Source organism: Eleutherodactylus coqui, chromosome 3, assembly GCF_035609145.1.
Source record: "Eleutherodactylus coqui strain aEleCoq1 chromosome 3, aEleCoq1.hap1, whole genome shotgun sequence".
In the NCBI taxonomy this organism is placed as follows: domain Eukaryota; kingdom Metazoa; phylum Chordata; class Amphibia; order Anura; family Eleutherodactylidae; genus Eleutherodactylus; species Eleutherodactylus coqui.
In genome coordinates this window covers 290,225,344-290,251,384 of record NC_089839.1, presented here as the reverse complement: position 1 = coordinate 290,251,384, position 26,041 = coordinate 290,225,344, and the positions used below count along the sequence as shown (strand labels likewise).

Sequence of the window (26,041 nt, the reverse complement as noted above, 5' to 3'; positions counted from 1 at the left end):
TACACTCTGCTGTCCCTCATCAGGCTATCGCCGTAACATGGGTCATATGACGTCATTCACAAGGTACACTCCGCTTTCCCTAAACAGCGATATATTTTTGCCGTAACAGGGTTAAAATTTTACCCCGAAACACCGTGTAGAGATAGCAGATAGCATGCAAACTGTAGGATTCCTGAGGAATAGTATCCTCCACTAGGATCATAGGGATATACTTACTACTCATGAACAGAGTGTCAGCTTCCTGGGTACACAACAAGGGAGTAAGGAGACAGAGGAGTATGACAGCCACATCCATGGATTCAGTAGGCCCTCTCCTATAAGGCTTAAGTTATGGGGTTCATAAAACCTGTCCCATTGATTTCAAAGTAAGACCCTTGTAGGCTGCAATCACACATGCAGTACTCAATGGAGTTGTATGAGCTAAAGCCAGAAGTGGATCCCACAGTAAGGCCCCATTTTCTTGCGATTTCCATCTTTTCTGCATGCATTTAAAAAAAAAAAAAAAAAAAAAAAAGAAACACTCCCTAATTCCCCCCCCCCCTTTTTTTTAAATAGTTTATGGTCACACGGTTACATGCCTTTAAAATGGATCTCAGTTGCATTATGCAAGTGCAATCTGTTTTTTAACCCGTTAAGGACCAAGCGCTGTAAATTTACGGCGCATGGTCCTGGGCTTTAATCCCGACCAATAGTAAAAATACGTCGCAGGATTAAAGCCCCTGCTTCTGCAATCAAGCAGAAGCAGGTCGATTTCTCAGTTGTTTGCGTAAAAAAGCTTGATAAAAGAGCTTGGTAAAGACCAATTGTTGGTTGAAACGTAGCCTATGGAGAAATAAAATCTTTGGACATTTGTTTTGCGCCACTTTTATCCTGCCACGGACCTCTTTTTTACGCATGCAGTTCTGTTGAGGAAACAAAGGTTTGGGTTCCTTTTCCTGTGGCGTTTGAAACATTTCAAAGTCCCACCCTTTCCCCGCATCGCGGACAAAAAACATGTGACAAAGAAAAAGCTATGTTCAAGTCCTGGTCAAAATTTGCGTTTTCTCGTCCATTCACACGAGCGGCTGCAGCGTATTAGTGAAAATATATGCCGTAGCATGGAAATCCCTCAGTCAGCATAAATTCTCCGAATGATGTCTAAGGGTTAACTAGAGCCAGCTGTAATCTTTTCGCAGCGTTGGACGCAGCTAAACTCCCCATCCCTTTTTTTTCAGCTCTCATAGAAGCCTATGGGAGCTTCCAGCGCATCTTGGCCAAAAGTTGAGGCAAGACCTATCTTTACCGTAAAATAATCGGCCGCCGTATGCGGTCGCGATGCCCTGTTATTTCGGGCGCAGCGTTTTTACGTGGCTAAAAATCACTCATCTGAATGAATACGTTGGAAACCAATGCTTCATTCAGATGGTCGCAATTTTTTATCACGGCTAAATTAGCCGCATAAAAACGCTCGTGTGAATAGGGCCTTATGGGGATTTCACACCTGCACTCGGGGTTCCGCTTTCCTGCTCTGTTCGGGGAGCAATAAAGAGGAATCCCTGCATAAACATCTCCGACTCAGAATGGAACCGAACAGCACCGAATGGGCCTCATTGACTATAATGGAGTCCATTCTGTTTCTGCTCAAGTGCCTTGATTTTGAGCCAGATTTGTGGCAGAACCTCCAATGCAGATGTGAAAATGGCCTTTAAGTACTGACAGGTTTCCTTTAAATAATGGAAAACCCCATTGATTTTCTTGACGTACTTTTGTGAACGAGTATTTCCAGAAGCACCCCGGGAATCTGTAATAATGTTTGGTAGTGAAAATGTCCGTTTAAAGACAAGTGCCAATCGATACCATACAGGAAGTCATGAAACCGGAGACCAGCTATCATTCTCACAGCCCTACATACATGCCAAGGAACTGCCTTCTGAGCAGGGGCGTAACTATAGAGGATGCAGGGGATGCGGTTGCACCCGGGCCCAAGAGCCTTTGGGAGCTCATAAGGCCTCTCTTCTCCATATAGGGAGCCCAGGACTATGAATAAAGCATTATAGTTGGGGGCCCCATTACAGGTTTTGCATTGGGGCCCAAGAGCTTCAAGTTACGCCTCTGCTTCTGAGCATTTGTCCATGTATCCACTGGTAATATGAATGGACAATACAGATAGAAGATCTTTCAGATTAAGCTACTAGGGAACTGCCAGTCAAGCATTTATCGATGTATCCATTAGATGACTGGTCACTGTAGATGCAGATCTTATATAATAAGTAACATAGATAACGAGGGTGGAATATACAGAAGATGTTGACTTATATAACTACTATATTTGTTGTCTTCTCTCCATTGCAGAAAAAAGGTGTATAAAAGCGAAATTGCCGATGTCCGGGGTTATGTAAAGGGTTCAAGGTAAAATTGTAGCCGCAATGGTTGACCCAATCAGCTGATGATCGCCTGGGATATTGGTCACTGGCAGGTTTGGCGGATCCAGCGATCGGTGCCAGGGGCTGGTGAGTAAAAGCGCGTTCACATCTGCGCATTTGTTATCTGTTTAGCGTGTGCAACACTATTTCCATGGATTAAAAGGTTAATTAGCCTAATGAAATCCGTTATTCTCCCCACATTTTGCACAGTGTTTCACGCTTCCCCTTGCATATCTGCGCATCTCCCCTAGACTTCTATGGAAGCATTTGCTGTGCAAAACGTGTTAAGATAGAGCAGGTCCTTATTTTTTTCCATGCGCTCATGGGAATAAAGCCATTGAAATCTGTGTGTAGCGTGCGCAAATTTTGCGTGCACAAATACCCGTGCAAACACGTTCGTGCGAAGAAGCCCTCAGGGTGTATTCACACGAGCGAGTACCGTCCGATAGCAATATGGACGGAATTTGTGTGAGTTAATAACATTGTTTCAAAGTGTTAATTGACATGAGCGATTTTTCGATGCTGCGAGATTAAAAAATGTGGCGTGCAATATTTTTGGGTGATTTCTAGTAAGGAATCGCCCATTATTTGCTATAAAATCTTTAAAAAAAAATTGCATCCCAATCGCATGTCATGTGGTTTGCATGCGAGTACGATGCGTTTTTTTTACCATTGAAATCTACTGGAAGCACTTGCGATCTTTTCACACACATGAAAAATGTGCAAAAACACATTGTGTGTGCATCCAGAATCACGTTCGCCCATGTGACTACACCAATTCAAATGAATTAGTTCGTTTTCTGTCCACTTTTTTGGTTTGGAAAATCAGTCTAAAATCTCATGGAAAAACGCTCTTGTGCGTATAGCATCAGCTTCCATTGATATCAGTAGCAACTGCAGTGCTTCAGTTCAGCGCAGTTTCTTATCAATTTAATTGTCAAAAAACATCCCTTCCCTAAAAGGAATTATCAGAAAGGAATGAAGCTTTATGTATGTGATTGTAACGCTGATATAAGTGAGTGATTACAATATCAGAGCCGAAGGAAAATGTATTGCAGAAAACTGACCACTTGAAGGGAGGCTCTAGTGCCCTGTTGTGCCAACTCTAGCTTGGATACAAGATGTGATACGGGCGGGCATGGAGGCTTTAGTACCCTGTTGTACCGTCTCTAGCTTGGATACAAGATGTGATATGGGTGGGCATGGAGGCTTTAGTACCCTGTTGTACCGTCTCTAGCTTGGATACAAGATGTGAAATGGGCAGGCATGGAGGCTCTAGTACCCTGTTGTACCGGCTCTAGCTTGAGTACAAGATGTGAAAGGAGTGGGCATGGAGGCTCTAGTACCCTGTTGTACCACAACTAGCGTGGATACAAGATGTGAAATTGACAGGCATATAGGCTCTAGTACCCTGTTGTACCGTCTCTAGCTTGGATACAAGATATGATATGGGTGGGCATGGAGGCTTTAGTACCCTGTTGTACCATCTCTAGCTTGGATACAAGATGTGATATGGGTGGGCATGGAGGCTTTAGTACCCTGTTGTACCGTCTCTAGCTTGGATACAAGATGTGAAATGGGCAGGCATGGAGGCTCTAGTACCCTGTTGTACCGGCTCTAGCTTGAGTACAAGATGTGAAAGGAGTGGGCATGGAGGCTCTAGTACCCTGTTGTACCACAACTAGCGTGGATACAAGATGTGAAATTGACAGGCATATAGGCTCTAGTACCCTGTTGTACCGTCTCTAGCTTGGATACAAGATGTGATATGGGTGGGCATGGAGGCTTTAGTACCCTGTTGTACCATCTCTAGCTTGGATACAAGATGTGATATGGGTGGGCATGGAGGCTTTAGTACCCTGTTGTACCGTCTCTAGCTTGGATACAAGATGTGAAATGGGCAGGCATGGAGGCTCTAGTACCCTGTTGTACCGGCTCTAGCTTGAGTACAAGATGTGAAAGGAGTGGGCATGGAGGCTCTAGTACCCTGTTGTACCACAACTAGCGTGGATACAAGATGTGAAATTGACAGGCATATAGACTCGAGTACCCTGTTGTACTGCTTCTAGCTTGGATACAAGATGTGATACAGGTGGGCATGGAGGCTCTAGTACCCTGTTGTACTGCTTCTAGCTTGGATACAAGATGTGATACAGGTGGGCATGGAGGCTCTAGTACCCTGTTGTACCGTCTCTAGCTTGGATACAAGATGTGAAATGGACGGGCATGGAGGCTCTAGTACCCTGCTGTCCTGTCTCTAGCTTGGATACAAGATGTGATACAGGTAGGCATGAAGGCTCTAGTACCCTGTTGTACTGCTTCTAGCTTGGATACAAGATGTGATACAGGTGGGCATGGAGGCTCTAGTACCCTGTTGTACCGTCTCTAGCTTGGATACAAGATGTGAAATGGACGGGCATGGAGGCTCTAGTACCCTGCTGTCCTGTCTCTAGCTTGGATACAAGATGTGATACAGGTAGGCATGAAGGCTCTAGTACCCTGTTGTACCATCTCTAGCATGGATACAAGATGTGATATGGGATGGCATAGAGGCATACAGGTTCTGTATGGTATCCTGCGGCATAGTGTTCTTGTATCTTGTCGCCACCAGAAGTGTGGGTGGTGACAAGATACAGGCTGCTTGACAGGCCGGCCACTCCCTCCTCTTAGGTCCTGGCACTCACTAACAGCACCTTACCCGGCGCTGCAGCTGATTTTCTGCAGACCCGGACAGTGAGGGACCGGCGGCGGCAGAGTTGGTTTCCCGGCAGCCCGTCTGCATTGTGGGAGGGAGAGTGAGTGAGTGAACGGCGGCGAGAGAGCGTTTTCCCCAGCGGGCGGCCTGCACTGCGCAGTGGCGGCAAACAGTGAGGGACCGCAGCGGCAGAGTGGCTTTCCCGGCAGCCCGCCTGCATTGTGCGGGGGAGAGTGAGTGAACGGCGGCATAGTGTTCTTGTATCTTGTCGCCACCAGAAGTGTGGGTGGTGACAAGATACAGGCTGCTTGACAGGCCGGCCACTCCCTCCTCTTAGGTCCTGGCACTCACTAACAGCACCTTACCCGGCGCTGCAGCTGATTTTCTGCAGACCCGGACAGTGAGGGACCGGCGGCGGCAGAGTTGGTTTCCCGGCAGCCCGTCTGCATTGTGGGAGGGAGAGTGAGTGAGTGAACGGCGGCGAGAGAGCGTTTTCCCCGGCGGGCTGCCTGCACTGCGCAGTGGCGGGAAACAGCGAGGGACCGGCGGCGCCGGTGCAGCTTATCTCTCCACATTTGCTGTAATGGAACCTCTAGATTGTGCAAACTCATAGGCAGTCAGAGTTGGCATAGTATATGGTCCCGTATATGTTCTATTGATAACCGGGCAGCCACTGAAGTGTGACAATGTTGTGGGGGCTCCTGTGACCTCCCTGTGTGTGCGGCCGAGCATTATCCTGCTGGAAGCCTCTTGGAAGCCATGAGAGGAACACATGTGGCTGAGCTGTCATTCTCCCTCGTACCACTAGTAGGGGTGACCGACTGTCATATCTGATGCCCCCCAGACCATCACAGTTATTCTAGATGTGTATAATCCAGATAGGCTCCATAAAAAGTTTAGGAATCACCATCAATCTGAAGAATGAGGCTGGATATGATGTAAAACTTTATGACATGCTTTTTTCATCGAATGCAAAGTAACAATGTAAATTACTTTTTCTATTTTTGACCGTTTCCGTGTATGTGATATATATGTAGATAAGATTACTAGAAGCATCTTCTCCGCCCATCATGAACTTTTTGTTCTTTCGTATCAAGTCTCGCTGCAATAGTAGGTTACACAGGAAATGGAAAGAAATGTGTATGTGACCTAGTATGAAGATAACTAGATATCGTCTTTTTAACTTCACAGCGTTTTTAGGTTCCTCATTCTGAACTGATTAATTTCTCAATATATCTTTATAGTAGTCAGCAATCACTTTTTTCTCATTTGATGGTAAATTTATGGATACCTGTAGTTACAACTAAGCGGAGCCAGGTACATACAGTTTTTTTTTGTAATTGAGTCCCACATAGTGGCGGTATACATTAAGTTCCCCCTAGTGGTGGCTGTAGGTGTCCTGCAATTTATCACTTACCTGTCTTTGTGAGGGATTTGGAGCTCTGCATCAAAAAACTACACTCCAACTATTATATATATACTAGCTGATATACCCGGCTTCGCCTGAGTTAATTTGGTACTGGTGTTTATCTGGTGTTCACAGGGAAAATCTTATGAAGTCGTGGTTACTTTAGAGATACCGAGGAAAAAAATATGTTTACCATTTTGCATGGTTCTTTGCGTTACCCAGGAAACACCACGTGGAGGTAACCATGCGACGTTTCCTTTATATAAAATGACATCGGGAAGTGAGAGAATTAGATTACGTACGTAAAATTTGGACGCTAATTCTTTTGCGCTTAGAATTGAATAATCGAGTTGGGACCCATTAACTTTTCCTATTTATGACATAATCAATGATCGTGCCAAATTTCAAGTTTCTATGACATCGGGAAGTTGGAGAATTAGATTACGTACGTAAAATTTGGACGCTAATTCTTTTGCGCTAGAATTGAATAATCAAGTTGGGACCAATTAGCTTTTCCTACTTATGATATAATCAATACGCGTGCCAAATGTCATGTTTCTACGACATCGGGAAGTGAGAGAATTAGTGGCGAGTCAGTGAGTGAGTGAGTGAGTCAGTGAGGGCTTTCGTATATATATTTATATATATATATATATACTCAGAACTTGAACAGTACAAAATTTTAGACCTATTCAGATAGAAAAAATGGTGTTCAATGGTGAACATTCACTGGAAGGGCTCCCGACGTATAATTTAGGAAAGCAATCAGAAGAATAAATGTAATGACTGAATCAAACTTGTTCTATGTTGTGCGTCCATAAGGCAAATCTGCACCATAATGGGCATGTTTCTTTTCCTGCATGGATTTATTCCACTATGTATTTTCAAAAGCCCCATCCACATGTATTGTAAATGGCTGTGGATTAGTAGTGTGAAATCTACACCAGAGAACCTGCTGGAAGCTCAGAGGGATTGAACTCACCTCTAGGGTACAATTTAGGATTTCACAAATAAATGATTGTAATGAAGATTCGATGTAGATGACGTCTTTTGGAATATTTGTTAAGATGTCCTTTTTTGTGGCAGATGTCATCAGGCCGTTTCATGATGTGACATGTGACATTCAGCTATGGAAGTTAAGCTTTCTTCATGGAGTATGATTTGGATTTTCCAAGTATTCATCATGAAATCATCAGAAGGTGATTATTACTCATTTACTGTAAGGGATAATTCCACTTTTAAAAGTATCTTACAATGAATCTCCACCTTTTAAAAGGTCAAGTTTAGTTTCACTATTTCGTGTTGATTCATTTCCTAATGCAGTTGCAATTAAAATTATACAACCCCAACTGCAAATTAGGTTTATTTGCCACATTTGCAAATTTTCAGCTGTTTGCAAAAAAACAAAACAAATGAGAATAATTAATATAGCTGAATACAACTGATATAACAAGTGGTTTCTCTAACTTCAACACAAAATTCCACTTTTAATGACTGCTGCTCTCTCAGAATTAGGGCCTATCCAGACGTCCGTATATATGGCCAGGTTTTCACGCTCGGCCGATATACGCTTTCCCTTGCCTCTGTTTGCAATGGGGGAGCTTAGCTCATTGCACTGCTCCCGTCCCGCCTCCTTCCCCTGCAGAGAGGAACAGCATATATCAGCCAGGTGTGAAAACCCAGACGATGTACGCACGTCTGAATAAGCCCTTATTCAAACTCCCTGAACATAATCCCTCATAAGAGTACACATTTGTAAGGGCACTTTTACACAGAATGCATATTGGTCCAAAAAATTGCTGGATCTGGCGAATTTGGATAATCATTCAATGTAAATACAACCAATGATTGAATGATGAATGAGAATTGGGCATGCTAAATCAGGAAACGAGAGATCAATGGGTTCTATTCTCTGTGTATTGTGTGCATAAATTTTACGCACGCAAAAACACATGCTAATACGCCCGTGTGAAGCAACCCTAAATCAGCTGTTGTCTCAAGCACACCTGATGTGTCTAATCAAGGGTTTCATTAGTTGTACCAGGTGTGCTTGAGATAAAGCACATCAAATACCTGGAGAGTGGCTATGGCTTTGTTGAGTGTGACGTTTGATTGCATGTTAGAAAAATGGCTAAGGCAAGAGAGTGGTCCAGAAACCGAAGAGAACAGATCACTGCCAAAGAAGGAAAAGGATGCAATAAGATAACAAAGGCACTGAATGTCCCTAGAGATACTTCTGGAAGTATAGTTAGCAAGTTAAAGGAACACTAGCTACACCACCTGGCTGTGGCAGAGAGAAGAAGCTATCACCAGCCGCTACCAGATGAGAGGCAGGTGGTCAAGAATCCTCGAGTGACTGCACAATTTGGTGGTGGCAACAGGCACTTTGGTTTCCATTTGCACAATAAGGTGCATACTAAATGCTGAAGGTCTTCATGCCTGAACTCCAAGACAGACACCTCCACTGACCCAAAAGCACAAGACAAATCAGACTCAATATGCTAAAAACCATATAAATAAGCCACAGAAATTTTGGGATTCTGTTCAGTGGAGCGATGAAACAAAACTGGAATTTTTAAGGCCTATGGATCAGCAGGATGTCTGGAGGAGGAAGAATGAAGCACATGCTGAAAAGAACACCCTGCCTACAGTGAAGCATGGCGGTGGCTCGGGGAGCCTCTGGGGCTGCTATGCTTCCTCTGGGGCTGGAAACCTGCAGGAAGTCCTAGGAGTAGATTTTATGTCTTCTGTGAGGAAGCTGAAGCTTGGGCGTCACTGGACCTTCCAACAGGACAATGATCCCAAGCAGACCTCAAAGTCCACCAAGGCCTGGTTTCAGAAGAAGTCCTAAAGACTCTGCAGTGGTCATCACAGTCATCTTACTTGAGTCCCATATAAAATCTTTGGTGGGATGTGAAGAATGCGGTTGCAGCACGCAATCCCAAGAATACAAGCGAACTGGAGGCCATTGTCCATGACGATTGGGCTAAGACTCCTCAGGAACGCTGTCAGAAGCCGCTGTCTGGTGATGCATCATGTCTGCAGCAGGTCGTAACAGCAAAAGGTCCTCTACTAAGTACTAAAGAAGCTCGTCAAGAAGGGGTGAATAACTCTGAGAGTGCAGAAGTCATAAAAATGGCATTTTGTGATAAATTTGGATACATCACTTTTGTGTTGAGGTCTCTAAGTTGTTTTTGTTTCATTTTTTTTCAAACAACTGAAAGCTTGCAAAAATTTGGCAAATAAACCTAATTTACAATGGGGGCTGAATAATTTTGATTGCAACTGTATGTCATTATATCCGTTTGGGCTGTGCGTTTATGATGCAGAGCTCCTCTGTACTACACCACACAAGGGGGCTAAAGACGAGGCGTTATATAATACTTATCCCTTACTTTTCCTCTCACTTCATTTTGCAGGTATAGTATCAACTAAGGGAGAACTGATCGTCAGACCGGCCTTGCTGGTGGCAGTAGGAAGCAACCTTACGATAATCTGCATCAATAAACTGAAGGTCTGCGACGGAAACATTAAATTCTTATTTGACGTGAATGAAACTAAGAGAAAACCTGAGTGGCAGAACCAGACGACATCCGTGATTCGACTCATTCGCGTGAGCGCACGCCACCATGTTGTTTGCTACATAGAATGTCACGGCTTCCTGCATGTCATTAACATGACACAGTTACAGGTGGGATGTAAGTGTTCTGTGTAGTACGTGTTGGTTTGGGGGCTCTTTAGCTATCACATACTATGCAGTGGCTGTAGGGTCATTGTGGTGACATGATGGGTATAATGGTTGTCAATAACTAGGGTGACACATAATTATATCGCAATTTTGGTCTACTTGGGTACATTTTCTTCCCTTTCCCATGCTATAACCTTCTGGTAATCCAATCTATTTGACATATCAGCAGTTATTTCCCCTTTGATTAAATGGGTTATCCAGGCAGCGGCCACCTGGGATACACAGAAGTCGAAGCTGAAGTGCTGCTCCGACCCCTGCATAGTGGCCGGCGCTCATAATTTCAGGCGTAGCTCTCATTGAAATCACACTGACTTCTATGAGAGCTGCGCCTGCAATTACAAGCGCCAGCCACTACACAGGGGTCGGGGCAGTGCTTCCACTCCGACCCCTGTGTATCCCAGCAGGCGCTTCCTGGATAACCCTTTAAAGGAACTTTATATGCATTATAGGAAAGTTAAGTGAAGATGTCGCCAAGTGCATCTCCCTCATCTAAATCACCCATAAAAAGAAAGTTTTTTTTTTTTTAGAATTACGATTTATGTGTATCTCGCAACATACAGAAATTGCACACAAAAAATCATTCCGATGGAATGCCCAAAGATAGGATATGCCGCTCATGAATATGACCCTTTAAAAACAATGGGCAATGTCAGGGCACACCCAAAGATAGGATGCTCATGCATGACCCCGTTAAAAAAAATGAGGTTCATATTCTAAAAAAAAAGACTGTGATTGGTTCATCGAGCGCTTCAGTGATTGGCTGAGCCGCGGCGCTTGAGAACCAATCAGAGCCAGCGCTTCCTGGAGGAGGGATTTTTGGACCCCCTGACCAGGAAGCACTGGCTGAAGACTACAAAGAAGTGCCGTGGAGCTTCAGAAGGAGAAGTGCGGTGGAGCGGACAGCGCCTGTTAGGTAATGTATTGGTTTGTCTTTTTGCTTTTTATGCAGCCAGGGCTTATTTCAAGTTCCCCTGAAAATCCCAGGAAAAAAGTGCTACAAAATCACGTGACTTTGTAGCTCCAGAAAATCGCGATATCACCACATGCAAATGCAGCGATATATCACACGGAACTTAGCTGTGATATTGCTGTGATTTTCTCACAGCGATATCGCTGTCTTCCCATGTGAAAGAGGCCTAAGCCCTTAGTGAGATTGACACCTGCATTCAGGACTTCTTCACACTGGAGATCACGATATCGCTGTGAAATAAAATTGCGCCAAAATTTTTTCCTGCAATTTTTAAGCATCACTGCTGCTTTTTCTCACTAAAACATCATTGTATACTTTTTTTTCACGACTTTTTTACATGATTTTGCAGCGTTTTTTTTTTTTATGTGAAAGTCAATAGGACTTTCTAATGTTAAAAACACGTCGCATTGCATGGAAATCGCATGTTCGTGCTTTGCGATGTGATAAAAAGGAGGCTCCATAAGGAAGCGTGGGAGATTTTTAAAAAACGCAAAACACAGAAAGATAGAGCATGTGGCAATTTTTTTTTTTCTCGCAACATTGTATGAGTGAAAACATTGCAGATGTGAAGGAAACCATTGAAAAGCATGGGGTTCATTATTCTGCGTTTTCACTCACTCTTGCATTGCGTGATAACGGCGTGATTTAATCGTTAGTGTGAAGGAGCCCAAAGGGTGGTTTCACATGGGTGAGAAAATCGTGCGATTTTCGCCTGCTGTGAAGATCAGTTAAAAAACAGATTAGAAAATCTAACCGGTTTCATTCCCATCTGCGATGATTTCACGGATATGATGTTGAGAAGATAAAAAATCGTGCTGTGCTCTATCTTTATGCGATGTGCCATTTTTTTTATTTTTTATTTTTTTTTAATCTCTCATGTATTCCTATGGAGGCTTCTTTTTATCGCAACACTACAAACGCGCGTTGCGATGCAATTTCAACAAAGCCCCATTGACTTTTGCAATAAAAAATCACGCAGCTTTATCGCAAACAGCAGCGATGCAATGCAAGATTATTCTAAAAAAGGCATCGCTTACGCTCACAAATCGCAGTGAATAAATATCGTCCATGTGGAATTCCCGCAGAAATCTGAACGATAAATGCCCTGTGTCAGCGGTCGTTCACTTCTGAATGACTGCCTGTTGACAGTGAATGGAGCCTGACAGCTCGTCCTGTGTTTCCATCTCTCTGCTCCGTTCTCCTTCTCTCCAGTTCAGGGTTTCCATCGTTCTCCTTCGTTTTTTGAGGGGAAAAACTGAAAAACACTGATCCATTTTTTCCCCCCATTGATTTCAATGGGGTTTCAGAATAACAGAAAGCGAACGGAAAGGCTTCCGTTTGCTTCCATTCTGTCAAGTTTTTGTTTTTTTGGATGGGAAAATAGCGCAGTCTGCACTTTATTAGTATATGTATAATATATATATTTTATAATCCTTCTACTATTTCTCCAAACTAGACCCTCCCGACCGGCCAACAGCTATTGAGTGTCGTTTGGAAGAGTTTTCTACAGCGATGACCTGTAAGTGGGATAGAGGACGGAGTACGGGCTTACCCACAGATTATACAGTCCATTTAATGAAGTAAGTGTCTGTAATCGACTTGAAGACGTTTACATTACTGGGAGTTGTTGAAATAGACTTATGTCAGTGCCACTTATCCTGTTGGATTTTCTTGCTTAGATGTGGAAGTGGGCAGGTATGTAGTTATAGACAAAGCACTTGTGAAATCCTGCCCTTCTGACACGCAGTAAGGCACCGTTATTCTAAATGACACATGGTAGATGGCTGCCCTTTTACAGATTTTGTCTTGGGCCCAGATAGGGTTATACAGTACATAAAACTGATATTAGTGTATCTTGACGCCACCATGAAGTCCTGGTGGAGTCAAGATTGACAGGGGGTCGACGCCCCCTGTTCCTGATTGGCTGCACAGCAGCCTGGCACATAGGTCCTGGAAGGGCACTAAAAGTTGCCTTGAAAATACATGCATTGGTGCGTGGTGCAAAGGCAATGCCAGAGCTCACAAATCCTTCCTGCCCACCGAGTCAGAAGCCGCAACATGCCTGTAGGTTTTTGCACTGTGGCAAAAGCGTACTGAGCCTGGTTTTCTGCCGGCGGCAATGCTCCAAAACAGTAAAAGGCACCCTCAAGCCATGTACTTTGCACATACCGGCAGCTGCAGGGAGGCGACAGCCCAGGGGGACACACAGACTTGTATGCGGTGGCTGCCCAGTGCTTCAGCACATGCCACCGCCATAGCCCCCTCCCCTGCCCCCACACACACTGTGCTACAAGGACCTGCGACACTTGACCCTATCGGGAGCTAGAGGGGTTTGAGGGGTGTTCCTCCTGTCAAACCCCTAGCTTCCGGTGGCGTCAAGATACACTAATACCCATAGAACGTAGGAGGCCCCATAGCAGAACTGTAAATATACCTCTTAATAATGCATCATACATATACTGATGAGATACTAATTCTACACAGTGTTAGTGATTACAATGCAGCTACTTCCCAGTGATAATTGGTGAATTTGCCTTTGATTACTGATGTGTCTGGTTTAATTTTTCTTTTCTCTCTGTGCCCAGACCGCTATGAAGACTTTTTCTAGTCATGACTTGCCTCTGTGCACTGTTCCTATCCTGCTGCTACCCTCCTTTCAGTGCCCCCTCAAAGTATTAGTGCCTCCTGTGTTGTTTTACAAAGTAATAGTGCTGCTTTTGTGGCCCCAAAAAGTAATACAGTGTTTCCCCCTAAATAAGACCCTGTCTTATGTTAATTTTTGCCTCAAAAGAGGTCTTATTTTTGGGGATGTCTTATAATACTTACCTAGCAGGCGCAATGCGGGTCCTCCCGCTGGTCTCCGGCGCACTTGCTTCAGTCCTCGGCCACGACAGAAGATCGCTTCCTGGTTACAGGATTCATAATTCCTACCTCCAGAAAGCAATGGCTCTGATTGGTTCTTGAGCTCTGGTCAGCAAATCAAAGCAGCACTTGATTAGGTCATCGAGCGCTGCATTGATTGGCTGAGCTCGAGAACCAATAACAGCCATTGCATTGTCGAGGTAGGATTTATGAATTGGCCAATCAATTCCACGACTCAGCAAATTCATAAATCCCGCCTACACAACGCAATGGCTGTGATTGGTTGAGCAGCGATCGAAGAACCAATCAATGCAGCGGACTGTGCCTGCTAGGTAATGTATTGGGGCTTTTTTTAAAGATAATATAGCTAGGGCTTATTTTCCAGGTAGGGCTTATATTTCAAGCTCCCCTGAAAATAAGGGTAGGGCTTATTTTTGGGTAAACACGGTAGTCCCTTCTCTTTGGCTCCACGAAGTAAAAATTGGGCCCCTTCTGTGGCCATACAAAGTAATAGTTCCCCCTCTGTGGATCCACCAAATAATAGTGCCTCTTCTGTGGCCCCACAAATAGTGCAGCTTCTGTGGCCCCAAAAAGTAATAGTACCCCCTCTGTGGCTCCAAAAAGTGTAAATTGAACCCTTCTGTGGCCCTGCAAAGTAATAGTGCCCCTTTTCTGACCTCGTAAAGTAATAGTGCTCCTTTGGTGGACAAACAAAGTAATAGTACTGCCTCTGTGGTCCCAAAACATTAAGGTCCTTTGTCTGTGGCTCCACAAAGTAAAAAAATGGGCCCTTTCTGTAGCCCTACAAAGTAATGGTTAGCCTCCTTAATCCCACAAAGTAATAGTTCCCCCTTCTATAGTCCCACAAAATAATACTTCCCCCTCTGTGGCGCCACAGAGTAATAGTTCCCACTCTGTAGCTCCACAAAGTATTAGTGCCCCTTCTGTGGCTCCACTAAGTTATAGTTGTCTCACAAAGCAATGGTTTCTCCTCTATGACCCTAAAATTTATATTGTGCCATTGACTGTGCCCCATCTGATAGTGCCATTCAAAGCTATAGTGTTCCCTCTGACTGTGTCCTTCTATCCACCGGGACCACTCTCTGTTGCAGACACATCTTCAGAGGACTGACTCTTAGCGCTGTCCTCCTGTCTATTGTACTCATTTTAGTATGTGTGCTGGAAAGCAATAGACCGGATGAACAGCTTGTTGCCTTGAGACCCTCTAATGGAAAAAAGGGGATTCTCCAATCGATACAACAGGAATTTGCATGTAATGTCAACAGCACAGAAAATAACTACAATTTTCCCATCACTGTTGCAGTATTGCACACACTAAATGTAGCAATTACTGTCATGTTGTGGTCATTAGCACTATATTCTCCCTACATATCATCTTATACATTGATCTCAGTCTTTCAAGTTTTGTTTGTCATAATAGTGATTAGATCTCCGGAGCAAACAAACTTTTAATATTCAGCAATAACAGCTAAAAGTTATCGTTCTCCATCAGAACACAGAAATTTACAGCAAATCAAGCGATCTAATATGATACCGCGATAATGAATTTCTGGGAAGCAGGATGTGATGTGACCTCAGTATGTTCTATAAATAAGCCTGTAAGGAAACCTTCATTAGCTACTGCACACGAGAGCCAAGAGCACAGAGCCTATGCCGCACCATATGGACTCCATATCACCCATTCACTGCAGATGTATCGGCACTTATGGCACTTCTCTTATGAAATCAGGACTCAAAACTTCCATTTCTGCAATAGATATAGACAGACAGACATTGCTCTGAGCCAACAGAATGCATACGTCATGTATGTCAGTAGAATACCCACCTGCGGTAAAGGTGTAACAGTCTTCTATGGTTACAATGGTTAGGATTTCTCTGTACTACTACAGCAGTAACTTTCAGCATCACGCTGTGGTCACAGGAGCGGCTGCCACAAACCATAATGTGCATAAATAGTATTTGCCATTGCCATCTTCTAATATGTCCACCTCATAACAGCAAATGTGCAATACAAGAAGCACTTCGCGTATTTACTTATTTCTACAAGCTATTATATATACTGATGTGCCAAAAGTCACGGGACTAATATGGTGTGGAACCCCTCTAGCCCAGAGAAGTGCAGCAACTCAACGTAGCATAAATTCCACAAATGGACTAAAGACGTCTGGAGGAAAGTTGAGTTGTATCGTCTGAATAGCCACACACAGCCCCGTGGTATTTGTAAGTGCAGGATCTCTGGTGCAAATGAACTTTTCCACCATATCCCATAAATGCTTGATTGGGCTCATGTCAAGGGAAAGTACAGAACACACTATTCGTAGGAAATCTCTAGAATACTCCACGATTTTGGACAACTTGGGTCTGAAAGCACAGTGCATTATGCTGCTGGAATATTCCATCATTGTGGTGGTACATGAAATCCATGAAGGACTGAAAATGGTCACCGATCAGTGAACCATAGCGGGCACCAATCAATGATATGCTTAGGTGGACCACTGGATGCAACCTATGCCATTGGACACCAGTAGGGAAACACCACCAGCCTGCGCAGTGCTTTGTTGGCAACTGGGATCCACAGCTTCATTGGACCACACCACATGTTGCCAGTCCTCAATGGTCCATTTAGCAACCTCACGTGCCCAGGCGAGGTGCTGTGCCTGGTGTCATGGTGATAACAGAACCACTCTGGTGGGTCTTCTACCGCCATATCCCATGGAAGCTAAAGAAGCTGCACTGACCTGTAGGATATACGTGCGGGCCCTTTCTGCCATAGTTGTTTGACTATTCAGACACACAGCTTTAGCTAGACACCACCAGTCGTGATCATTAGGCACCCATGGGTGGCCATTGTGTTGTCCACAAGGGAGAGAGAGATCTCCCCTCCGTTCCTCCCCGCTCTCCCCCGCCGCTCCCCGCCGGCCCCCGAATCTTTAGAGACGAGCGGGGAGATGCTCGGCTAAGGCACTGCTCGCTCGAGTAATGTGCCTTAGCGAGTATACTCGCTCATCTCTAGTTAACAACCACAGGCTTGGAAGCCGCGTATGGATCAGGCTCAGCTTCCAAGTTTGTGCCATATAAACCCCACACACTTAGGACATACATATACGCCCTGGGGCATGAAGTGGTTAAGAGTATGCCCCCCTGAGCCTGGGGCACGTATATTGTTTTCGCAGGTTTAAGTCCCCTACAGAGACCTAAAAAATGTTAAAAGATTTTAAAAATTGTCAAAAAAGTAACATGCAAAATATAGTAAAGAAAAAAACCCTCTTTTTTTGTGCATTTCACCCTTTTTGTTTAACAAGAGATAAAAAATCCATGTGTTTGGTATTGTCACATCTGTAACTAGCCTGAGAGTAATTGGAAACATACTTTTTTATCCTGCATGGCAAATGTTATAAAAATGTTTCTTATTGCATAAAAGTAGAAAAGCTTTAAAAAAATATATAAAACCTTGTACATTCTGCAGCCTACAGACAGGAAAAAACACCACTGTGAGTACGACTGAGGCTGTTGTGAGTTTCCCTCTGGATATGACTCAGAATGAGGTGCAGCAGATTCAGATTTTGGCTGAAAACCAACTAAATCAAAGTGAATCGGAAGTTGTAAAATTCCAGCTGGCTGATATAGGTAACTGTCATTTATGAATCATGTTCCCAGCAGCTTCATCAGATCAATTCCACTTATAGCAGGGGTCCCCAACTCCAGTCCTCAGGGACCACCAACAGGTCATGTTTTCAGGATCTCCTATGGTAAGAACACCTGTGGCAATGTCTGAGGACCGACAATAATTACATCCCCTGTGTAATACTGAGGAAATCCTGAAAACATGACCTGTTGGGGTCCCTGAGGACTGGAGTTGGGGAACACTGACCTATAGGATGCAACCAGATAACTATTCATCCCTTCTATCTCCAATGCAAGTGACATCTACTAGACACCTACTGTAGCTCATGGTGGTTTGCACATCCCCTTAGTGCATGGGGTAGTGGAAGTTTTGTAGCTCCACTATACTAAGAAAAAGGTCTTCTTCACACGGACGACACGTGAAAATCGCAGCAATGTTGCATCGCTGGTCTGTGTAATATCGCTGCGTCTTCTCGCGGCAATACCGCGATTTTGTAGCACCACATGCGAGGATTTTCGGGGGAGGCTTGAAATATAAGCCCTTCCCCGAAAATAAGCCGTAGCTGAAGAAGAAAAAAAAATACACACACATCACCTGTCCCGCGCTGTCAGCCCGGCCGCATCTTCTCCCCGGGTCCCCGGCACTGATCATCTTCTTCTCTTCTGGCCGGGGATTCAAAAATCCCCGCCTCCTGGAAGCGCTGGCTGTGATTGGCTGATGCTTAACCAATCACAGCCAGCGCTCGCTTAGATTATAGCTTTAACAGTAGCATTTGTTACTGTCAAAATTGCATCGCACCGCACGAAAACCGTGTTTTCGTGCGATGCAATGCAACAGAGAGGAAGGCTCCATAGGGATACATGGGCTACAAAACCTCACAAGTCGCAGGCATATTGCTACAAAACATCGCATGTGTGAAGGAGCATTGTAGCAAAGCTACAAAATCACGCAACGTTGACGCCTGTGTGAAGGAGGCCAAAAGGTGATGTCTGGTATTGCAGCACAGTTTCATTGAAGTAAATGATACTGAGATGCAATACCACTCACAAACTTTGGATACTTGTGGCGCTGTTGCTTGGAACATAGCAGCCATGTTTTTTTAAGGGCTTTTTCACACGAGCATATATTGGACGCCGTTTTCACGGCCAGACGATATATGCTACCATCTGAGCTGTATTCCCCCTTCCCTCCCCCTCACGGGCTCTCTGCCTCTCTCCTCCCCTCAGGCTGTTTGCAATGCGAGGGGGCGAAGCTAAACTACACTCTGTCCCGCCCGCTCCCCTTGCTGGCTGCAGACAACGGGGGGGGGGGGGGGGAGCTTAGCTCCACCCCCATCCTGCCCCTCCCATTGCAAACAGCTGGAGACGAGGAGAGAGGCAGAGCGCCGTGAGGGGGAGAGAAGGGGGAAGACAGCTCAGATGGTTCCGTATATCGTCTGGCCGGCCATAAAAAACAGCGGCCGATTTACGCTTCTGTGAATAAGCCCTTATCCTGTAAATCCCCTTTCAAACCATTTCTGAATAATCTTATGCTGATTGGTCCTCCACCACATTGAAGGATACACATACTGGCAAGTAAGCAGCCTGAGCCGTATATAAGGTGTATTTCCATCTTGGCTTTTCATAGCTGAGATAGGAAACCGCCGATATCGTTATCAGCCACCGGACCAGAGTCTACAGAAACAGTATAGCGTGCTGGGGCGGAGCTAAAGGCTCATGGGCCCGGGTGCAAAAGTTTATCTTGGGGCCCCCCAACTTTTCTTAACCCAGTGTCAGCGGTTTACGAGTTTTCCCATCTTATCTTTTCTTTGATGTTGCTTGATTTTCTGCGGTAACAGCGATATATGAGAGGCTTCCATCTATTAATGTGTATAATTGTGTGTCCCACATCAGTGGTTCCCCCCACACCAGCGATCACGAAGATTAACATCTCAGGTACCAACCTCATGATTTACATAAACTGGAGGAACCAAACCTCAGAGAGCCAGCGTTACTGTGAAGTGGCGTATAAGACCCCGAAGGAGCTGCGTTGGGAGTTGGTAGGTAGAATTATGTTATCAAATGTGCATCTATATATGCATCATCTATTTAAAGGGGAAGTTCTCTATTAGATTGAAGCCCCTTTTAGGGTTTGTAAGAAATATTGGAATGAAATCTAATTGTGCCTTATTTTAGAGTTGAGTTATCAGAGGTTGAAATTAGGCCCTGTTCACACTTGCCCTGAGGCCGAGTTTGGTGCAGTCCCTGCATATAATCCTTCGATGAAATGATGCAGCATATGGCGTCTTTTTTGTGCCCTCTGGAAGCTAGATGAACCCCAGAGGCTTAGCTATAGGCACATGGTCCCGGGTGCAAAAGTTTGTCTTGGTTTCCCCAACTCCGAACCCCCCCCAATTCATTTGCATTGTTATCAGCTAGGATTCGCCCCAAAAATTACCAAAATTATATAACAGTGGTGGTGAACCTATAGCACGCGTGCCTGAGGCGGCACACAGAGCCCCCCCCCCCCCCACCTGCTGGCATGTGCTGCCGTCGGCCGCTTACCACGTTATTGGTACCAGCGCAAACGGTGACTTTAATGCGCAGCCGGGATCCTCTTCCCCCCTCCCCTGATGTCCCCTTTTAGGTTCCGCGAGAGCAAGGGGAGGAGGCGTCCGGCGGCACACACTGACATCACAGTGTGCACCAGGGATCAGCACCGCTAGCAGCACCGGGCAGAGGAGCAGCTTCCATGAAGACGAGGTAAGTATATGCGACCACTATACGATGTCATGATTACTACAGGGGCCGCTGTGGGATGTCACGATTACTACTAGGGGCCACTGTGGGATGTCACTATTATACTGGGGGCCACTGTGGGATGTCACTATTACTACTGTGGGCCACTGTGAGATGTCACTATTACTACTGGGGGCTGCTGTGAGATGTCACTATTACTAATTGGGGCTGCTATGGGATGTCACTATTATTGCTGGGGCAGCCGTGGGATGTCACTGTTACCGCTGGGGCTGCCGAGGGATGTCACTGTTAACGCTAGGGCCACCGAGGGGGGTTCGCTGTTACTGCTGTGGCCGCCATGGGGGGTCACTGTTACCACTGGGACCGCCATGGGGGGTAACTGTTACAGCTGGGGCCGCCATGGGGGGGTCACTGTTACCGCTGGGGCTGCCATGGGGGGGGGTCACTGTTACCGCTGGGGCCGCCATGGGGGGGTCACTGTTACCGCTGGGGCTGCCATGGGAGGTCACTGTTACCGCTGGGGCTGCTGAGGGGGGAATCACTGTTACCGCTGTGGCCGCTGTGGGGGGTCACTGTTACTCTGGGGCCGCCGTGGAGGGTCACTTTTACTCCTGGGGCTGCCGTGGGGGTCACTATTACCGCTCGGGTATGTTTACATGTGGCGGAAATGCAGCAGAATGTCCTCAGCGGAAATTTCCGTGGCAAATTCTGCAGCGTTTCCGCATCCAAAATGCCATCAAAATCTGCATGCTGTCTATTTTGAAAAAGCCCTGTCCATTTTATAACAACGGAGGTGAAATCATACAGAGAACGCGGCAGCATCAGGGGTGCAAAAATAGAAAAAGATTTTATTGTCTCATGATGGACAAAAGTCAGCGACGTTTCGACCTATCAAGCTTGATAAAGACCAACAGGTCGAAACGTCGCTGTCTTTTGTCCGTCATGAGAGAATCAAATCTTTTTCTATTTTTGCCCCCCTGATGCTGCCACTTTCTCTGCATTTTGGTCTACATCTGGGAACCAGTTCTTGTTCCTCGGTAGCCGTTGCATCTTAATGGTCCTGCAGTTCCTGGTACTGAGGAGCGCTGCTGGGAAACCTATATCTCTCTTCAGAGGTAAAATCATACGTGGTGATAAGCCCCGCCCCCTTACGTATTGGCACTTTGAGATAAATACGTTGGTTTTGGGTTGCAGTTTGGGCACTCGGTGTCTAAAAGGTTCGCCATCACTGTTATATAAAATCAGAAAGCATGTCAATAAGAGAACATCTGTAACACGTGTGACTTAGATACTCAGCTCCAGTAACCTCTTTATAATGCAGTCACCATAATAGATATCAGTTCTACATCTGCACAGTGATAGTGATTACAGTGCAGTTACCTCCAGTGACATCTCCTATTTGTGATGTCCACTTTCACTTTTTTCAATATCTTGCCAGACCGCCATGAAGATTTCTTAAAGCTACAACTTGTCTCTCTACACTCTTCCCATCTTGTTGCCCCCATTGCCCTCACAATGTCTCCTACAGTAAAAATGCCCTTCCTGTGCCCCACAAAGTAACACTGTAATAATTCCCCCGTATTGATCACTACAAGGCATATTGTTTCCTTTGTGCCACCACACTGTAATACGAGTTTATGCCCCACATAACAGTAATTCTTCTCTGTGTCCCCCACAAAGTAATAATGCTCACATTGTGCCCTAGAGAAGTAATAATACTATGCCATACTATATTATGCACTCGTCCCTTTGTGCCACTTAAAGGAGTTGTCAGATTTTTTTTTTATTCCTGCATCCCATGTATAAAAATAATAATTATATACGCACCTCTCCTGGCTTCCTGCAGCTCCAGTGCTGCTACTCCATTCTCCCCACCTGCATATTGTCACCACTAGGGGCAGACCTGTATAATCTTCTATTCAAATCAATGATACTGGTAGTCATATACAGCTGTATGCAGATCAACCCCTAGTGGTAAAAGCAGTGAAATGACACCAGTATTAAAAAACAGAGCAATGTGGCTGTAGCAAGTATATTCGGAAAATGCTCAAAATGATTTATGTTGCCTGTTTCTTCTAACGTTTTGAGATGTACAGCAGGGAAGGGAAGCAAACATAGTGACAAGTTGTCACCAGATTGTATTGTGTATGTCCAGTGCTCATTACTTGTAGGCATTGAGCGCTGCGGAATAAGTTGGCGCTATACAAATAAAGATTATTATTATATTATTATTATTGAGTAAGACAACCCCTGCCTATATGTGATAAGGGCGTCATAGTGGGGTGGGGGGATACATCACCCAGGACTTTCCCCTAGTAGACTTAACGGGGCATTCACATCACATTTATGGTCTACATCCAGATTTACATCACGGGTTGCAACGGAACCATTCACTAGTATTGCTGAAATGGAGACCAATACGTCTCAAAAGGGTTCAGTTTGTTTCCAGGATTCAGTGCCACAAAAAATAATGTTGTGTTTAGGCGGAACGATTATCATTCAAAAAAACCGTTCAAATAGGTGAAGGTGAACGACGATCGTTCAGCCTAAACGTGAGCCAACGACTGAACGACTAATGAGAATCATTCGCTCCCCATTCGTCGTTCACTTTTTGCAGGCATAAAAATAACACTGTGCAACACAATTTTTGTAACCGATAAGCAGATAGGCGGCTTGTAGTAACGTTAGTGCGCTGAATTCAAATATGACATCCCTTTTTTTCGGCCACGTAAGGTTTTCCAATTAAGGGGAATAAGGTAATCCACTTGTTTTTGTATTGTATTTTTTGGAAATCTGCCGATACAATTAATCCAGTCGGCTCGCCATTAACCTTGCTTAATCAAAAGAATAACAAAAGTGATTGTGCAGCTATTTCGCAATCACTGTTACACACCGCGCGCTGACTGAGCACTATAAGGGTAGGTTTATGTAACATATAGGGTGTGTTTCCACGTGGCGTAAACACTGCGGATCATCCACCAATAAGTTGTAATTAGGGATGAGTGAGCATACTCGGAAAAGCACTACTCGCTCGAGTAATGTGCTTTATCCGAGTATCTCTGTGCTCGGGTCTGAAGATTCGGGTGCCGCTGCGGCTGACAGGTGAGTCGCAGCGGGGAGCAGGGGAGAGCGGGCGGGAGAGAGGGAGAGAAAGATCTCCCCTCCGTTCCTCCCCGCTCTCCCCTGCAGCTCCCTCCCCGCTCTCCCCTGCAGCTCCCCGCTCCGTGCCGGCACCCGAATCTTCAGGGACGAGCACAGCGATACTCGGATAAAGCAAATTACTCGAGCGAGTAGTGCTTTTCCGAGTACGCTCGCTCATCCCGAGTTGTAATTAATGAACTGTGTTTTTACAGGTCATTGGTTAGACCAAATAAAAGAACCAAAATCCTAAAACAAAAATACATGTTTGGTAACGCTACGTCCTTAAGTGTCCGATCTATGAAAGCAATGCATTATTTACGCCGCACGGTGAACGTCGTCTGAAAAAAAAAAAGTAAGAACGGCAGAAATACGCATTTTTTGTCTCTCCCTTCTCCCTTCTACAAAATGCAATTAAAAGGGATCAAAAAGTCCTATGTATTCCAAAATGGTACTAACGCAAACTACAAGACGTCCCACAAGAAATGAGCCCTCGCACTACTATGTGGACAGAAAACTAAAGAAGTTATTGCGCGCAGAAGATGGCGGCAGAAAATAATTTCCAAAAATTAAATATCTTTGAAAAAAAATAAAAGTAGTACAGCAAAAAAACCAACATAAGTTTGGTATCGCAGTAATCATACTGACCCATAGAATAAAGTTATCATGTCATTTTTGTTGCAGTTTATGGGCCGTAGAAACAAGACGCACCGAAGGATGGCGGAATTTTGTGGGGGGTTTTTTGTTTGTTTGTTTTTTCATTTTACTCCACTTTCAGTACATTAAATAGCACCATTGAAAAAACACAACTCGTCCCACAAAAAACAAGCCTTTATACGGCGACGTTGATTCATAAATAAAGGATTTACGATTGTTTAAAACGAAAAAAAAAGTTTGGTCACTAAGGGGTTAAATAACTTGAAAATGAGACGTGCCGCTATTATTCAGTTTTACCAGTGGAATCAGCAGGTTTTACTTTTAAAGAAACATATCAATTCCTTTCAGTTACAAAAAATTTTTAAGAATTTGTTGCACAGCGTAATCGTTGGTTCATTTACTTCTCGTTCAGATTAAGCTTATATATAGTGATGAGCGAGCATTGCCCTTAGCGAGTACCTGCCCGCTCGAGAGAAAAGGTTCGGCTGCCGGCAGCGGGCAGGGAGCGGCGGAGGAGAGCGGGGAGGAACAGAGGGGAGATCTCTCTCTCCCTCTCTCCCCCCTGCTCACTGCCGCAACTCACCTGTCACCCGCACCGGCACCCGAACCTTCTCTGCCGAGCGGGGAGATACTCTCTAAGGCAATGCTCGATCGAGTCATTGTCCTTAGTGAGTATACTCGCTCATCTCTACTTATATAGCGAATATGAAAGGCTGAGCAATTCTCATTTGAAAGAGCCAACGATGAATCTGCCGGTCTAAATGGCTGCACTAGTGTGAACGAGTTAGTGGTGACGTCAATCGCTTACTCAAACGAGAATCGGTTCGTCTAGAAGGAACCCAACGGTCCAACATGTTGATCTTTCCAGCACAGAATGCCAGAAACAAATGGAACCCTATTGAGACAACAATCCATTGGTCTCCGTTTCAGCATTACTAGTGAATGGTTCCATACATGTGAGGTGAATGCCCCCTAAGATTGGTGTCCACTCTAAGACTATACATGAGTAGGCACCATGTATTACTGATTCTGGGGGATGCTATGTTCTAATGGGAGTTCTTGCATCCATCATACAGGCCGGGAAGGAAATGAACATAAACAATACTGTTTCATTAAAGAACATCTGTAACGCAGATTCCTTACGTGTTCGATGCAGAGAGGAAATTGGAAAGGGTTACTGGAGTGCATGGAGTAACCTTCATCAGATGCCACCTTCAGGTATGTGCTTCCACCTCAGATATTCTGTATTGCCCCTAGGGGGCTCCCTAACATGACTTGTGTCTCAGTTTAGACAAACCTCTGGAGCAGGTAAGTTGTGATAATGCTATATCACTGTAGTGTATTTGTTTCTGCAGCCTATATCACACAGCTGATAAATTGACTGGTAGTTCTTCTATCTCAGCTTCCTGTAGTGTGACACAGGTTGTGTTATTAGGATAACTGCAGATACAAGAGAATTTTTAAGTTTTGATGAAAAGTAATGTGAATGTTCCTCTATAAGTGCCATTTCTGTCTGCCACCACCAGGTGGAGCAGAGGAGCTTGTTTTAGGTAGCTGTGTGCTACCCCTAGTGGTGGCTGCATATGGACAGCATTTTATTATTTATGAGATGCAATAACAGTAGAACCTCAACTAATGTCATTAATCCGTCTGGAAGCAATGGACTTTAGTAGAAATCAATGTTAGTTGAGGACATTATTTCCATAGGAATTAATGTAAATCCAATTAATTGGTTCTAGGCGTTCCAAAAAAACACACCAAACCCCATTTAATAGAG

General features: G+C 44.8%; 1 protein-coding gene across 2 annotated transcripts in view; it reads left to right on the top strand.

The window, feature by feature from the left end:
- The first annotated feature begins 2,364 nt into the window (after positions 1-2,364).
- IL23R (interleukin 23 receptor) overlaps positions 2,365-26,041 on the top strand; it is a 41,066-nt gene continuing 17,389 nt past the window's right edge. The window contains exons 1-7 of one of the 2 annotated variants that reach the window (XM_066597653.1): positions 2,365-2,489; positions 7,592-7,704; positions 9,925-10,203; positions 12,680-12,803; positions 17,573-17,733; positions 19,624-19,769; positions 25,341-25,482. In XM_066597653.1, coding sequence (XP_066453750.1) covers positions 7,635-7,704; positions 9,925-10,203; positions 12,680-12,803; positions 17,573-17,733; positions 19,624-19,769; positions 25,341-25,482 — 922 coding nt within the window. In that variant the 5' untranslated portion in view covers positions 2,365-2,489; positions 7,592-7,634. Of the gene's footprint in view, positions 2,490-7,591; positions 7,705-9,924; positions 10,204-12,679; positions 12,804-17,572; positions 17,734-19,623; positions 19,770-25,340; positions 25,483-26,041 lie in introns of those variants that run through there. The other variant, XM_066597654.1, reaches the window with a different exon arrangement.